General features: G+C 42.8%; 1 protein-coding gene across 2 annotated transcripts in view; it reads left to right on the top strand.

Annotated features, from left to right (window-relative positions):
- The first annotated feature begins 3,187 nt into the window (after nucleotides 1-3,187).
- The window catches only part of UGCG (UDP-glucose ceramide glucosyltransferase), a 34,531-nt gene continuing 20,986 nt past the window's right edge, over nucleotides 3,188-16,732 (top strand). The window contains exon 1 of one of the 2 annotated variants that reach the window (XR_015727351.1): nucleotides 3,188-3,710. Coding sequence is in view for 1 of the 2 variants with exons in the window: in XM_045814833.2 (XP_045670789.1) it covers nucleotides 3,613-3,710 (98 nt within the window). In the remaining variant the exon portion in view is untranslated. The remainder of the gene's footprint in view (nucleotides 3,711-16,732) is intronic. The other variant, XM_045814833.2, reaches the window with a different exon arrangement.

Genomic DNA, 16,732 nt, shown 5'->3' with positions numbered 1-16,732 from the left:
GTAACTTTAAAAAATGTAATACCAACTTTTAAATACAGGCAATTGGGGCATAATGTAACTAAGAGTATCAACTTGCCAAAGATAAATTGTTTTGTTTCTCTGGAGTAACTTATGTACCTATGTTCTCCCAGCCTTCTGCCCTATCTTTTCTGGGACATGGGGCTAGAACCAATAAAATTTCATTTCACTTTCAGTTTCCAGTCAGCTAAATATTTTGGTTTGGGTTTGGTTCAAGCCAAAAATGTGTTCTAACTACTTGGTTTGAATCAGATATTTTGAATTCTTTTCTTGTTAAGGTTTTATAAACTAAAATATCTCAGGCCATTAAATGACAATCAAATTTGGATTTTGTTTGTCTCTGAAAATATTGCTCCTCAAACTGTATGAATTCTAATATATACTAAAGCTACTGGATTGTCCCTGGAAAGAATCAGAAGCCCTGACCTCAGTGAAATTGGTTTTCTAAGAGAGGAGGGCCCTTTAGAAGACAACAACAAAAATGTTAACTGCCAAGAAGTAAGATCAGTGGACAGGGTCGTTGCTAGATTCCTATGCTGCTGTGCTACGTGGAAGAAATGTACACTTTTATAGTATCTATAGAATGTTAGGATTATATATTCTAATGTTAGGATTATATATTCATGCATATTCATTTTAGAATATGCAATCCTAATATTCTGTAGATACTATAGAATGGTTTGGACACGACCAAGTTTAACTAGGCCTAAGTACAACATAGCTGGTCTTTAATCTACTGATTATACTCAATTATACTAATTCTGTTGATTCTTATGAATATGTGCTTCTTTCACTTTTCTTGGCCTCATTTTCCATGTTATTGTTCATACTGTATAAAATCTTTTGTTGTAAGGTTCCAAGAAAACATTTTAGAGAAAAGCAGAATATAACAAAATGCTTTAATTGACCAATTGATATAGTTCACTGAATCTAAGAGGGCAGTCATTGTAAGAGGCACTGTTATTTACATCTTATCAAGAAAAAACATCTACTAGTTAGGGTTAAGATGTTACTGACTGTGAGATACATTTCAGAAATGTTAAAATATGTTAAAGTGTTTTTTTAAAGAGGGGGGAGGGGCAGAGGGAGAGGGAGAATCTTAAGGAGGCGGGGGGCTCAATCTCACAACCCTGAGATCTTGACCTGAGCTGAAACCAAAAGTGGGACTTAGCCAACTGAGCCACTCAGGTGCCCCACATTAAAGCGTTTTTAAAAGTGAGTCCTAGGGGTACCTGGGTAGCTCAGTGGGTTAAGCATCAGATTCTTGGTTTTGGCTCAGGTCATGATTTAGGGTTGTGAGATCAAGGCCCCGTGGGTGGGGAGTAGGACTCTGCACTCATCATGGAGTCTGCTTGAGATTCTCTCTCTCTCCCTTTGTCCCTCCCCCCACTGGTGTGGGCATGCCATCTCTCTCATAAATAAATAAATAAATAAGTAAATAAATAAATAAATAAATAAATAAATAAATAAAATCTTTTTAAAGTGAATCCTAGAATTAATGAACTACAATGGTGATGTTTTAAAAATTTTCCATTTGTAGTTTTTTTTTTTTTAAGATTTTATTTATTTATTCGACAGAGATAGAGACAGCCAGCGAGAGAGGGAACACAAGCAGGGGGAATGGGAGAGAAAGAAACAGGCTCATAGCAGAGGAGCCTGACGTGGGGCTCGATCCCATATCACCGGGATCACACCCTGAGCCGAAGGCAGACGCTTAACCGCTGTGCCACCCAGGCGCCCCTGCTGGTAGCATTCTATCCCACTCTAACTTTAATTCCTTAACCAGTTACTCTGAACAAGTGGAAGTTTCATTTGTAAACATTGTTCCTTCTCATTGACTTCACCCCAGTAAAACGCAGAGTATAGTGAATGCAGAATTGGGACTCAGTACAGACATTAATTGAAATTCTTCTCTGATTGTAGTTTACCATTTAACTGTAGATTAAGGTACTTCGTTTAATCAATATCAAACATAATAAATAGCAACGATAAAATAACCTTTTCAAAATGGAATTCAATTCTGAAATCTCTCAAGGGAGGTCATGGATTATTTAAAAGGAAATCACTGGAAATAATAAACATTGTCTAAACATAAAACAATCAAGAAACAATATAAACTCATCTAGGCTAAAGAAACAAACAGAAACATTTAGTACTAGATTAAAACATCTCCCTGAACTGATTTAAAATTAAGATAACAGCTAAATTGACTTACTATCCAAAGTGTCACTTGTTTACATTTTAGAGCAGTGCTACCCACGTGTAATTTAAAATTTTCTAGTAGCTAGACACATTTAAAAAGTAAAACAACAAAAAGTGAAATTAATAATTTTTAATTTAACCCAATATATCAAAAATATTGTTTCGACATGTAATCAATATAAAATTTATTAAGGAGGCGGTCTTTGACATCCAGTGTACGGTTTAGACGCACAGGACCTCCAAATTCCTACCACCCACCTTTTAAGCGCTCAATAGCCCCGTATGGCTACCGTGTTGAACAGTAGTCTTAGGGGACTTTGATATTAACTGATTCCTTACATTCCGAGTTTGAGAATTTCTTTTACATTACACGCTGTCTCTATGGTGCTTACGAATCTGTGAGGAGTAAGATTATTTTGCTCTCGGGTCGGTTGCGGTCAAAGATAACACAGCATGAGAAGCAGTGAGGGAGGAAGGCAATGGGACAGCCAAGCGCCCAGGAACGTGGCCTGGAGGAGGGCCTAAGCCTCTCTGAGCAGTGCCGGCCAGAGAAGCTGCAGAGACAGCTTTGGAAGCTGGATTTCCAGACAACTCGGGGGGCCGCCTGGAACTCCGTGTCTTTCTCTGGGACGCCTGGAAACACTGGAGCCCACAGAGGGCAAGCAGTCTTCGAGCCGGACACAGGGTCACGTGCCGCCACCGCCGAAGGAGGCCGGCCCAGAGGCGCAGTGGCCCCCGCCGCCCGACGCCGAGAATTAGGCGCGGCCGGAGACAGGAGCCCGCGGGGAAGGCGGGCTAGCGTCCAGCAGAAGCCTCCCAGGGGCGCGCTCCCGACGGTGACGGTGACGCAGCGGGCGCGAGGGCGGCAGGGTGGGCGGGGAGCAGCGGCGCGCACCGCCCCTTAGAGGGACGGGCGCCGCCGTTCCGGAGGGCGGGGGCGGGGCGGGGCGCGCCGGGGAGTCGGAGCGCTGGCCGCCGGTTTCGATTAGTGCGCGGAGCTGCGGCGGCGGAGCAGGGTGCGGAGTTGTGCGGCCCGGAGTCGGGCGGCGGGGCGGCGGGGCGTTGGCATCGGGGGCGCCGGCGCGCGGGGTCCGGCCGGTGACCGCGAGGGTGTGGAGAGGCGAGCCTGAGCGCGGGCCACGGCCCCTCTGACCACGGAGCCCGGCCACCGCAGCGCCCGCAGCCGCGAGCGCGCCCAGAACAGAGCGCGAACGAGTGCGCGCGGGCGGGGCGCGCAGGCCCTGCCCGCCCCTTCCGTCCCCACCCCCCTCCGCCCCTTCCTCTCCCCATCTTCCTCTCCCCTCCTGCGCCCCCGCGCCGGGCGCCCACCCTGTCCTCCTGCGGGAGCGCGGTCCGCGGCGGCGGCCGGAGCGGGCCGGGCCGGGCCGGGGGATGGCGCTGCTGGACCTGGCCTTGGAGGGAATGGCCGTCTTCGGGTTCGTCCTCTTCTTGGTGCTGTGGCTGATGCATTTCATGGCTATCATCTACACGTGAGTGAGGGGCTGCTGGAGGAGCCGTTGGCGCGGGGGTCAGGGCCTCGGGGTGGGAGGGTGGGAGGCATTGCGCTTTGGAGAGGATTGGACTCGGGTGGGGGTGGAGAAAGCTAATTCTCTTACTGTCCCCCCCCCATTCCCTTTCCCCTTGGACCAGCTGGGGCGAGGGTCCTTGAGGGGGAAAAGTGATAAGTGAGGGGTTTTGCTGGGCTGCGGGCAACTGCACGGCCAGGGGAAAGGAGACTGTGCTCTTTCTACGTGTCGGGCGGAAGGTTGCTTGCTTGGTTTCATTGTGTTGGGAATTCGTTTGATTTTCATCTGGGCCAAGATGTATATTGTGTTGTTGCTGCTGTTGTTTTCTCGACCTGGACGACATTTCTATTATGATGATCGTTCCCACTCTTCTGGGAGTTGCACACAGCTACCCGGAGACCTCCCTGTGGATTTTCTTCCTGGAAGAGCTCTGTGCTTTTAGATAGGTATGGAGCACCTGTCCACCTTGAAAAATGTCCACCAAACCTCCGGGCTGACGTTATAGCCTTGAGTCATGTCAGCTTGTACATTTCATTTTGGTTTTCTTTCCTTTTTCCAATTCCTTATTTATAGCCCCCCCCCTTTTCATTATTCAACAAATTCTCCTTGAGGCCTACTAGATGCCATTCACTGGGGACACAGTGGTGAGAAGGACAGAATTCCTGTCCTCATAGAGCTTACATTCTAGAAGGGAGAGACAGGTAATAAAAATTCGAATAAGGTTATTTCAGATAGTGATAAAGTCTGTGAATAATATAAACCAGGGTAGTGGGATGAATAATGACAGAAGGTATGTGTCTAGTTTTGATATTTCAATTTTTTAAATGTCTTTAAAATAAAATCTGTTTTTCCAAAGAAGTGAAAGAATTGCATAGAGCACATTTCTGATATAGATTCACTGGCATTTTAGCCTGAAAAAAAAAGAATACATAGTAATCTATCGCCAACTAGAAGAGGGCATGTGTTAATAGAGAGATGGGAGGACTTTTAAGAAATTCGTTGCTTCCCCCCCCCCCTTTTTTTTTTACCACAGAAAAATGTGCTTTTTCTTTTGGAAATTCTGCATTTTAGTAGTATAGGGTGGCATTTCGTGGTACTGGAGAAAGATGCTACATTGTAGAAGACATACCGATACTTCTTTGGAGGTGAAAGAAAACATGCCATTTGGATTTTGCTGATATCAGTGTTTGTAGTTTGTGAGCTCTTGTCACTGAACACTTTCTGGAGTTCATTTTAAATATATGAGTTCTTAAAAATCAATTTTGTTACTTTTTTCCAATCATAATAATTTTTAAAAATGCCTACTATATAAGGAATTTAGACAATACAGAGAGGAATAAAGAAGAAAGTTAAACGCACACACCAAAACTCCACTACCTTGTTAACCTTTTGTGACTGTTGTTCCAATTGTGTGTATGTGGAGAGAGAGAGAGAGAGAAAGAGAGAGAGAGAGAGAGGAAGGAGAGAGGAAGGTGGGGGTCAGCATTATGATTATTGTTCTGTAGCTTGCTTTTAAAATTAATCTATTTAGTAAATGCTTCTTGGGAAGCTCTTGTACAAGGCACTATTCTAGGTGATGGAAGTAAGGTTGAAGAACAAGGCGTCCAGGCTTTGCCCAATCTGCTCACATGGAGTTTCCATGTAAAGTGTCATGACCCTTTTTTTCCATGTCAATAAATGTATGATCTCTGCATCATTTTAAATAGATGCATGGCACTTTCGTTTATGAGGTACTAATATGTGTTTGTTGTTATTAATTGGCATTTAGGTTGTCAATTCATCAAGATTACAAACACTGGTGAATTCATATGGATACATTTTGATAGAGGATTTCCATAGTTTACATTCCTGAAAGAGGAATTATTGGGCCAGAAGCTTGCGCATTTTAAACTTTGATACATATTGCCCTATAGAAAGTTGTATCTATTCATAGTCCTGGTAACAATGTATGATGGTGCCCATTTCCCCTTACTGAGTATCAGGCTCTTCACTATTTTCTGTTGTTTTCATTCCTTTAATTACTAGTTCCATTGAACATTTTTCATATATTGATATCCTAGTTACATCTAGTTGTAAATTATATACTCATAATCCTTTGTGATGCAATCCATTGCTCTGTTAATCTTGATACGAAGATTGTTTTTCTGTGGTAGGTTGCAGTTTTTTCCCTAGCTTTTTTTTTTTTTTTTTTTTGGGGTCTTTCAACTATGTTCGTATGTTTAACATAGAGAAAAGTATGTGTGCCTGTGTTTTGGGTTCTCAGGGCTTTTTTTTTTTTTTTAATGTTTCTGATCTGTGTAATTTTATATGTAGTCCTCCAATTATTATATAGTTAATATCTGTTTTTCGTTAGTAATTTGAATTCCATTGTTTTTTGGGTTTTTTTTTACATTTTATTCTGTAATGTACTCATTTTACTTCATTATATGATGAGAGCCAGAACCTTAATTTTAGATTCATATAAATATTTAGCCACTTGTCCCAAAATCACTTAGTGAATTATTATTTGATTGTTCCATGGTTTTGAAATACTGTATTATAGACTAAATTCTTCTGTATACTTGCATATGTCTCAAGGCTCCCAGTGCTGTTTCACTGATCTATTCTTGTACTAGTGTCCACTGTTTTAATTAATGAAGTTTTATTACCTTATTACTGGTGAGGCAAACCCCTCATTCTTTTCCAAACTTCATTGGCTTTTACACATTTTTACTTAAAGATGTACTTTAAAATTTTTAACAAGACCCTAAATAATCTTCTTTTTTTAACTGCAATTTTTAAATCTTGTTTTTAAATTGGAGTTATTAAATTTACAGCTCAGTTTGGAAAAATTTGACTTCTTTCAACATAGGACTGTGATATATCCCCTTCCCTCAATTATTCATACATAATGATAAAGTCATACCTCTTTAATTAAAATGAACACTAGTGATATAGCCTAATATTCCAAGTAACCTGTGCTGTTAGACTTGAGACAACTCCACAGTTCTTTTAAGTTATTTATTTTGTGTTTAATGATGAACAGCAGAGTTCTCTTTAAATACTTTGGGTTTGAGAATAACTTAGCTTGGTTAAAATACTGTAGGGAGGCTTTGTATTTATTTGTGTATTTATTTTCTAATGCCCCATATAGTTAACCTTTGTGACTGATAGTAACAGGATCCTGAAAACAGAATGAAAAAAAAATGCAATTAATTTATAACAGATGATAATGAACAGCTAATTAAAGGAATTTTGTGAATACCGTTCTGAAATGGGCAATTCAACATAGAGCAAATAGTCAACAGCTTTATTTATAAATTAAATCTTAACCTTTTTGGGGGTAGCTTCCTTTCTTCTGGTCCCACCTTCAAAATTACTTACATGTTTGATCTGATTACTTTCTTATTGAAATAAAGATACTTCCCAGTTAAATGAGTTATTTTCAGCAGAGAACTACGGTTTGTGCCCCCCCACAACTGTACTTAGTGAAATTGCAAACCTGATATCTAACATTTTGACAAGGAAAGCTAAAGAACACTGGCAACAATATTTTGGTTAAAATAGTGTGTTCACATTCTGTATTTTATTGAAGAATATATTTTCTGAACACATGTTCTGTATCTCTCAAATCTTTTTTGCAATAAGGTAAAGTGTACATAAAATAAGCAGATATTGAAACTCTCCTTCCACTTTGTGCTTGCAACTGGTGGAAATGGAGCCTATTTCAAAAACTTAACATTGCTCCATTATGTCACATTAAAGAGATTAATCATGGACACCTACTTGTTAAAAGCATTTAAGTCATGCAAATATTATAGTAAATGGCTAAGGAAAGATATAAAACTTTTAAAAACCAAATGGTTATTTTTTAAAATTAAATACAGTGTGTAATGGTATCTAGTTAATTTAGATTCGGTGTTCTATTGAATCGTGTCCTCTCTTAGAAAGAGAGCTAAGTATTGGCCTATGTTAAAAAATGGAGCTCAGGAGCACCTGGCTGGCTCAGTTGGTAGAGCATGCAACTCTTGATGTCAGGGTTGTGAATTCGAGCCCCACATTGGGTGTAGAGATTACATACATACATACATAAACAAACTAACTCCAAAAAATGGAGCTCAGTGTGATTAATATAATGAATGGCTCTTGCTCAAATTATTCAGATTTCACAAATGTCTCACAATTCCTATAAGCCTGCAATTAAAAAAAAAGAAAAGGGCGCCTGGGTGGCTCAGTTGGTTAAGCATCTGCCTTCAGCTCAGGTCGTGATCTGGGTCCTGGGATCGAGCCCCACATGGGGCTCCCTGCTTAGTGGAGAACCTGCTTCTCCCGCTCCCTCTCTGCCTGCCACTTTGCCTATTTGTGCTCTCTCTCTCTCTGTCAAATAAATAAATAAAATCTTTCAAAAAAAATTTTTTTAATTTAGAAATGGAGATAATTTATAAGCTAGAAAGCCATTCTTTTTAAAGGTTTTATTTATTTATTTGAGAGAGAACTCACGAGGGCATGCGACCATGAGCAGCAGAGTGGGGCAGAGGGAGAGGGAGAAGCAGACTGGTCCCAGCTGAGCAGGGAGCCCCATGTGGGGCTCGATCCCACAACCCTGAGATCACGACCTGAGCCAAAATCAAGAGTGGGATGCCCAACCCACTGAGGCACCCTTCCTTTCCAATTTTCATATTGAACTGATGCTTAGCATTTTTTAAATACATTTTAGATGGCAGACACTTGTGGGATTTCTACCTATAATATTCAGATTAGAGTCTAAAATTCAGGGCTCCTATGCCCAAGATTTTTTTTTTTTAATTTCAAAAAAACCTTAATGATTCTAGCCTCAGTAGGCAGAGTTGGTTAAGTGATCTTGGAGTTTTTCCTTTTTGAGAGCTAGTGTGGTTTGATAGCTTGGGAGCTGCGGTGAAATCCTACAGAAGTCTGGACCAGTCGTTTTCTTCTCTTTTTAGCCCTTGTGAGCCATATTGCTGGATGATAAGGGTATCTGAGCAAGGCACCTTGCTTTTTTCCCTCCCATCTGCCTTTTTCTTCTTCTCTCTCTCTCCCCATTTCTCCCTCTCCTTGGATTACTATTTTTTGTCCTCTATTTGTAATGTTCTAATGTTCAGTGCTAGGCTTTATCTTCTGATTGACTGGAGGTGCTGGGCTAGTGTGGAAATACTTTTTGTATCTGTAAATATTAACTGCCCTCTAAAGCAGAGGTCTTTCCCTGGAGTTTCCTTTCAGGTTCATTCTACTTTTTCAAACCTTTGTAGTGCAACAACTTTTATACCTGCTGCATAGCTTTTGAGTGCAATTTTAGATAGTATGATCTTTACCTTAAATTCATTAATACGGTGGTGTTCTGAGCTGTAGTGGAATGTAAATTGAGAGCTTCCTTTCTGGGTTCAGTTCTGAGGATGCTCTTGGACTTTGGTCACGTGTTGATCAGTCAGGGCCGTTGCTGCCAAGACCACTTTTGGGAGAATGAATGAGGCAATTGAGCCCCTTAACCTGAGCCTGGAAAGATACGGAATTGGATGATAGTGTGACAGCTTTAAAAAGCAAAATGACGATTGTAATTCAGTGTTAATATTCAGTGATGGTTCCAACTCATCATCCCACCCTTTTCCTATATCTTGAGTGCAGTACCCTTTCTCTCTACTCGAGATAATTGAAACTGTCTCTATTCACTGGTATCTCTACCAACAGCCTCGTTCCCTTTCTACTTTTTTTTTCTTACTGTAGCCTTATCTTCCTGGAGCACTAATCTTAGATCATGTGCTTAAAATTTTACCTTGGTTCCCTCATTGCCTTCAGGTTAACATTCAGGTTCCTTAACAAGACATGCATAGTTCTTCAGGAGCTGAGCCCTTGCACCTAATTCTTCAGCAGTATTGAATTACTGACATTCCCCTGAATATGCTGTGTATTTTCTTTAGAATTCTTTCCTTCCTTTCCTTTTTTTCCCTCCCTCTCTTCTAACTTCTACTCATTCAAGTCTATTTAGACTTTGCTTTTTACTGTATTAGGCTCTTCTTTTTTAAGATTTTATTTATTTGTCAGAGACAAAGAGAGAGAGAGAGAGCACAAGCAGGGGGAGTGGCAGGCAGAGGGAAAAGCAGGCTCCCCGCTGAGCAGAGAGCCAGATGCGGGACTGGATCCCAGCACCCTGAGATCATGACCTGAGCTGAAGGCAGACGCTTAACTGACTGAGCCACCCAGGCATCCCAGAAACCTCTTCTTATATCCTTCTTTGGTGCCTTGAATTTACCCATCCAAATTGTAGATGTGTGTTCTGTTGTCTCTTTTCCCAATTAGATTGTAAGCTCTCCAGGGTAGGGATAGTGTTTTACTGTTCTGTGTCCAGTGTGTAGTAGGCACTTAATTATTGCTGGTTGAATGAATGAACTTTCAGTTTTTTCCAGTAGTAATGGTGGATTTTTCAGTGTTGTTAGTTCAGTGTCATTGGCCCTTGCGATCTGAAGTAGATGGTCAGATTTGGGGATGCTTTCGGTGGTGATGGACTTTATTTTTTATTTATTTTTTATTTTTAAAAAGATTTTATTTATTTATTTGACAGAGAGAGACAGCCAGCTCGAGAGAGGGAACACAAGCAGGGGAAGTGGGAGAGGAAGAAGCAGGCTCTTAGTGGAGGAGCCTGATGTGGGGCTCGAACCCAGAACGCTGGGATCACGCCCTGAGCCGAAGGCAGCTGCTTAACCACTGCGCTACCCAGGCGCCCCAGTGGTGATGGACTTTAATGAAAGTTATTGGACCAAATGGAATCTTTATTTCAGTATTTCTAATTAATAGCACGTTAAAATAGAAACAGGGTTCTATTAATAACATGATTACCTACAAATCTGAGCCCCCTCCCCCAGGTTTTCCTATGGGAATTCCTCATAAGTAATCTCTACACTAAGATCTGGCTTTCAGGGGATGCAGAGCCCAGTGCTCTCCTGAGTTGGTTGATGTGCAAATCATAAGTGTCCCCACTTTCCCTCCATCCACAATTTTATTTTATGCACAGAATAAACATCACATTCTGCTTTAGGGAATTTTGTAGAAGAGCATTGGGGTAGTGCCATTAGTTTCCTTTTGATTTTAAAAGAGTTTGAGCATACGGCATGTTTGAGGGTCTCCTGTGTTTTTGAGCACTGTGTGCTGGGACCACAGCTTCTGCTGGGCGCCTGGCTTACTTTGTTGCTCTAGCACAGCACCGTGCTCTATCCATTTCCCATACACTAGGGCCAGCTCTGTTGTCACCAAAGGATAGTGAGTTGGGGGTTCTCGGGGGGGGAGGCATGATAAAATTGATGAAGATCTCTTACTTGTTTTCAATGGTAATGGAATCTTTTGTAGTATATAAGTCTACTGTCCAGTGGAAATAGTTTGTGTTTTCCCATAAAGCTAACTCACTATTGGTTATTCTGTGTTCTGTGGGGAATCTCACGTCTGCAGAGTTGAGGTTGAACCAGAAGGTGTGCTTCGTGTTGCCGAAGAAGCCCACTTTGATGCCGTACCATGTGGAAAAGATAGGTGCAGTATGGAAGTGACATGAGTCATGACACATACTGATCATAAACACACGGTAACAGCCTTCCAGGGCACAGTCGCCAGTACCACCACCAGAAGCCTTTCATTATGGGACATTGCAGGCACGGACTCTGAAGAAGGGGACCTACTGATAGGGCAGTCAGCCTCATTTTACACAACATGGTAGGTAACAAGCTTGGTGGCGTGGAGCAGAGGAGATAAATTCCCAGAATCAGATACAGTGGTTCAACTGAGCCACCCAGCAGAACTGTAAAAAAAAAAAAAAAGCGTGATGCAGAGTGAACTTTGCCCTCAAGGAATCCATAGTCTCCCTTGAAAGCCTCTGTGAGGCTCTCGGGCTGCCCGTCTGCTTTGCACCGAGACTGCTGCAGGGGCTGCCGCCAGCCCACTGAAGGGGCACAGCCTGCCCTCTCTCCAGGGAGCTTCCCGTCGCACCAGGCTTCCCTCCTGCTCAGAGCGAAGTTAGAATATGAACCGGTAAAATGAATCATTTAAAGTGGTACACACTATCAAACCAAAAACTTGTGAGAGAGAGAGAGTGCGAGCAGGGAGGGGAACTGCAAGATGAGACGGATAAAACAGTAGGCCACAATGATGAAAAAGAGCGACAATTTCAGAGACTGAGCTCTTAGGAAATAAAAATCACCTAAGATGAAAGAAGGTCATTCCATCAGCTCAGAAGTTGAAAACCCGGGGCGCCTGGGTGGCTCAGTCATTAAGGGTCTGCCTTCGGCCCAGGGTGTGATCCCAGAGTCCTGGGATCGAGCCCCGCATCGGGCTTCTCCGCTGGGAACCTGCTTCTCCCTCTCCCACTCCCCCTGCTTGTGTTCCCTCTCTCGCTGGCTGTCTCTCTCTCTGTCAAATAAATAAATAAAAATCTTAAAAAAAAAAAGTTGAAAATCCTTGTGCTGAGAGGTGATTAGGCTTCATCAAGCTAAAGCTACTATAAAGTCCCGCAGTGGAATCCCTGAGTATTTTCTGCCAGTTCCTTGGCGTTCTTTGAAGTGTTCCCTGAATAGATGTCCTTCTAGCTCACAATGGAAAGCAGGACCCCGAAGGCCTCTGTCTTTTGCCAGTGATTCATCCCTCACGACCTTTTGGGCTTCACTTACTCCGAGGAAGCACCCCAGATGGTGTACCTGTACTCCTCCCTGCCGTGAGCCCCTCCTCCCCCTGCCCTTGAGGGTGCAGGGCCTTAATTACATGAATGTGAGTTTTGTGACGGAGTGACTAGCTTCTGATTGAGAATTTAATTTCGAAATCATTCCTCGAGAGTGACACATTGAAATTTTCCTGTGCTGTCTCCCCAGCATTGCTCACTCACATTCCAGGACCATGTTATTCTTTAAAAATGAAACAAATCAAAACCATTGACCTGACATAGAGGAGGTGCATTCCTTTTATAGCCAGTGTGTTCCTGAAAATGTAATAAAATCAAATTTCTGAAAATCAAACGGATGTAGGTGTTAGGGGAGATTCTGTTTCATAAAGAACTAAGGTTATGATGAAAATCCCAGGTTACGGTTCTGCCGGGCCCGAGGCCTGGGACGTGCTACCACTTGATTCAGGGCTTTCTGGGTGTTAGGCGTTGTGCGGAGGGCCTCCCCCTGGCCTGGATTAGGGTGAGAAGGCTGCCTTGTAGCATTTGCTCTGGGGACTGCCCTGGGCATGGCGATTTAATGGTGAACAAAACACTCTCTTCTGGACTCCCTCAAAACATCTCCATCCTAGAAGGCATGTGCTTGGATTACATAGTAACTGGGAGTTACTTTGCCCATCGTGTCTGGTCTTCTCTCAGCTCTGAGCGTGGCAAGCTCTCCCTCTAGCAGAGGCAAGGGAAGGGTTCTTGGGGCAATGGAATCCCACGTCTTGAGTGAGGCTCTGAGGGCAGAGGAATCCAGAGAAGCTAGGACCACACAGCGCCTCTGCCCCATTGAGAACCTCTCTAGCGGTTTAAAAGGACAGCTCAGGCCACTTTCCGTGGATCATTGGTGATATTGATTCCTCTCTGTTGTACTTCCATTGCCTCTGTGCTTTTGGATGATCTCTGTAGAACTTTGAATCGGTTCCTAAATATTGGGCGTAATTTAAACTTTGAATATAATTTTAGCCTAAATACTGCATGTAATTTAAACTTTGCATTAAATGTGTTTTATGCCATGTTTTGACTTACTCTGTTTTAACCATGATTTGGGACTTTTGATGATTCCCCTTTCCTCTTTAATCTTTCTTAATACACAAGGGTTGTTTTATGTTCTAAAAAACCCTCAAGAGCTTGGGTAGCTGAGTCAGTTAAGTGTCCAGCTCTTTTTTTTTTTTTTTTTTTAAGATTTTATTTATTTATTTGACAGAGATAGAGACAGCCAGCGAGAGAGGGAACACAAGCAGGGGGAGTGGGAGAGGAAGAAGCAGGCTCATAGCGGAAGAGCCTGATGTGGGGCTCGATCCCATAACGCCGGGATCACGCCCTGAGCCGAAGGCAGACGCTTAACCGCTGTGCCACCCAGGCGCCCCAAGTGTCCAACTCTTGATTTCTGCTCAGTTCATGATCTCAGGGTTGTGAGATTGAGTGCTGCTTGGAGCCTGCTTAAGATTCTCCCTCTCCATCTGCCCCCCCCCCCCGCAAGTGCTCATGCTCTCTCGCTCTCTCTAAAACAAACAAACAAACAAAAAAAAAACACCAACATAGGGGTGCCTGGCTGGCTCAGTCTGTGGAGCCTGCCACTCTTGATCTTGGGGTTGTGAGTTTGAGCCCACATTGGGTATAAAAAACAAAATCTTTAAAAAATAAAAATAAATTAAAAAACACCCAACCCTAATGGCTTAATATTTATTTCTGAAAGAATCTTTAAATATTGAATTATTAAATATGAATTTCCAGTTCTTCCATTCTGGCATATAAGCCTCATCAATGTTTGACATTTCTAAATCTCTTACTAAAACTATGGTAACTCAGAGAAGTGGAATATGTCCTTAAAATAAGCAGTTTTTAAAAAATTATCAGTCATAGCTATCATTGAATGTTCACGTTGTGGCTTAATCTCGTCTATTTTTCACTACTTTATGAGGTAGGTGCTAATTGTCCACACTTTTTTTAAAAAAGGGGATAAAGAAGTAATTTACCCAAGGATACTCAGTTAGCTGTGAAGCTGGTATAACAGTCCAGGTGATCGGCTCCAGCCCAGGTTCTTAAACCAGCATGCTGCTCTATACAGCCAGTGATAACCTAAAAATAACCCCGGAAGTAATCCGGGATAGAGTATCAGTACGGGACTTTCTCCAGTTGGTGTGAATCTTAAGTTTCTGGTGATTGGCAACATTGAGAGTACCATGGAGAGACCCCCTACTCCTTTTCTGCGGCTCTTCCCCATTGTCACAGTAGTAGAACTGCTCCTTCAGGGCCTCCTGGTTCCCAGCCATCCCATAACTGATGATCTTCCTGAGTTTCCACCCCTTCTTGCGTTCTTCTCTTCTCAGAGTGATCTGGTCTTCCCTAGGGCCATGGTTCTCAGCTTTGACTGCACTTGGAGTCACCAGGGGAGTCCTTAAAAAAACAAAAATTGCTGCTTGCCTAGGTCTTAGCCCTAGACATTCTGATTTAATTCGTCTGAGCAGCGGGATTTTTTTTTTTTTTTTTTTTAACGCTCCAGGTGATTCTTGTGCAGTCAAGGTTGAGAACAACTGCCCTAGGCTGTCTCTCCACTGTTGTGGCCTCCACCTGTTATCTCCTGATTTTGTCGAATTCTCCATCTAGCCAGAACTCAGAGTTCATCACTCGATCATCTTGCCCTTCACCTTCCCTCCTATCAGTCTGCCTTGTTATCCTGAATTATGTTATCTCATAATTTATAGCTTCTCAACTTTCAAAATCCGCGCAGAGTGCAGTCAGTCACACAGCCACGTGGGTTAGTACTACTACACATTCATGGTCTCAGATCGCCGCCGAGCCGTCGGTGCTATCTGGCAATACTTTCTTTCTTTAGCTTCTGTCACCTGTTACTGGCAGAACCTCGTCTAACTCCACCCTTCTACCTTCAGTCTTGGCAGATTTGCCTAACTCCTGCTTCACACCATAGGTCCTGTCATGCTGTTAATTATTTTAAATTTTCTCTCTCTTTACCTTTGACTAGCTTGTTCCCCTTACTTTATAGACTCAAGTATTAAGGAAAAAAATTTTTTTTTCCCCAAAATTAAACTGAAAAGCCTTTCTCCATCTGGTTCTTCTGGCCAGAGTAACTTTTATTCGGGTCAGGTTTCAGGAGAGACTGGTGTTGACTCCCTGTTACCACATTGCACTTCTCATTCATTTGCTTCTTAGCCTGTTTCCATTTACCTGCCCTGCCCACAGCGCTCCAAGGGCCCCAAGCCTACACAGTCGGGGACATTTCAGCTCTGGTCTTGACCTCTCAGCTGCATTCACTGTTGCTCTTCCTTGAACAGTTTCAAAAAGGAAAACAGCTTAGCCAAATAAAGCCTTCTTTACTAAAACCTCTCTTCCTGCCTATCTTTCTGCTTCTTGGGTTACTGGCTCAGTCTCCTTCATGCATTACCGGCCTCTATCAGTGACATTGATTTGTGGCGACCTGCTAATGGCATGCTCTACCTGGGAGAGCTTATGCATTTGACAAACTCTGGATGGCTCCATATTTTTATCTCTAGACTGACCTTACCTTCTGAGTTCTGAATACGTTCATTTACTCTCATTTAGTCTGCTTTTTTTTTTAATTGAGATAAACGTACTGTTTATCATTATTTTGCTGGAGCCTGGAGAATTTATAGTCTAGTGTGGTTCACTGCTAGCTTGCATCAGATCATTTGGGATGCTTGTAAAAATACAGATTCATGAGCTCTGCAGCTGGTCCATTAAGTTGTGATTTTTACCTCTGGGCGTTATGTATATAAATGTTGAAGAACACTGGTCTCCTGGCCTGGAAATGGTTTCAAAGCAGTAAGCTGGGGCAGTGGGAGGGCTGGCTTCATTTGTTTTCCACGTCGCAGGAAATCGGTGTCCTTCTTTACCTTGTGTCCAGTAGCTTAAAAACCGTTGTTTCCCATATTTTGTCTGATTTTTTTAAAAATTGCTTCAGGTGGGCAAGCAAATCCAGCACCTCTTTCTTCATCTTGTCTGAAAGTTTAAGTCCAGGGGTGTGGTGGGGTTTAGGCCAGGGTTTTGATACTTTTGCAATGACAGAGACAGGGCTGCAGACTGTGTTAGCCCCAAATAGGAAATAACCGAGAGGCCCGGCAACAGAAAGCAGCTAAGTAAAGCGTGGTATATTAATACCAGGAATACATGCCGTAATAAGAGTGAATGAACTAGGGGCGCCCGAGTGGGACAGTTGGTCGAGCATCCAACTCTTGGTTTGGGCTCAGGTCCTGATCTCAGGGTCGTGAAATCGAGCCCTGTGTCGGACCCCACGTGCAGTGCCGTCTGCTTGAGGTTCTTTCTGCTCCTG

The sequence above is a fragment of the Ursus americanus genome, chromosome 18 (genome assembly GCF_024610735.1).
Source record: "Ursus americanus isolate L20-20 chromosome 18, mUrsAme1.1.p, whole genome shotgun sequence".
NCBI classification, from domain to species: Eukaryota; Metazoa; Chordata; class Mammalia; order Carnivora; family Ursidae; genus Ursus; species Ursus americanus.
This window is presented reverse-complemented; position numbering and strand designations above follow the sequence as displayed.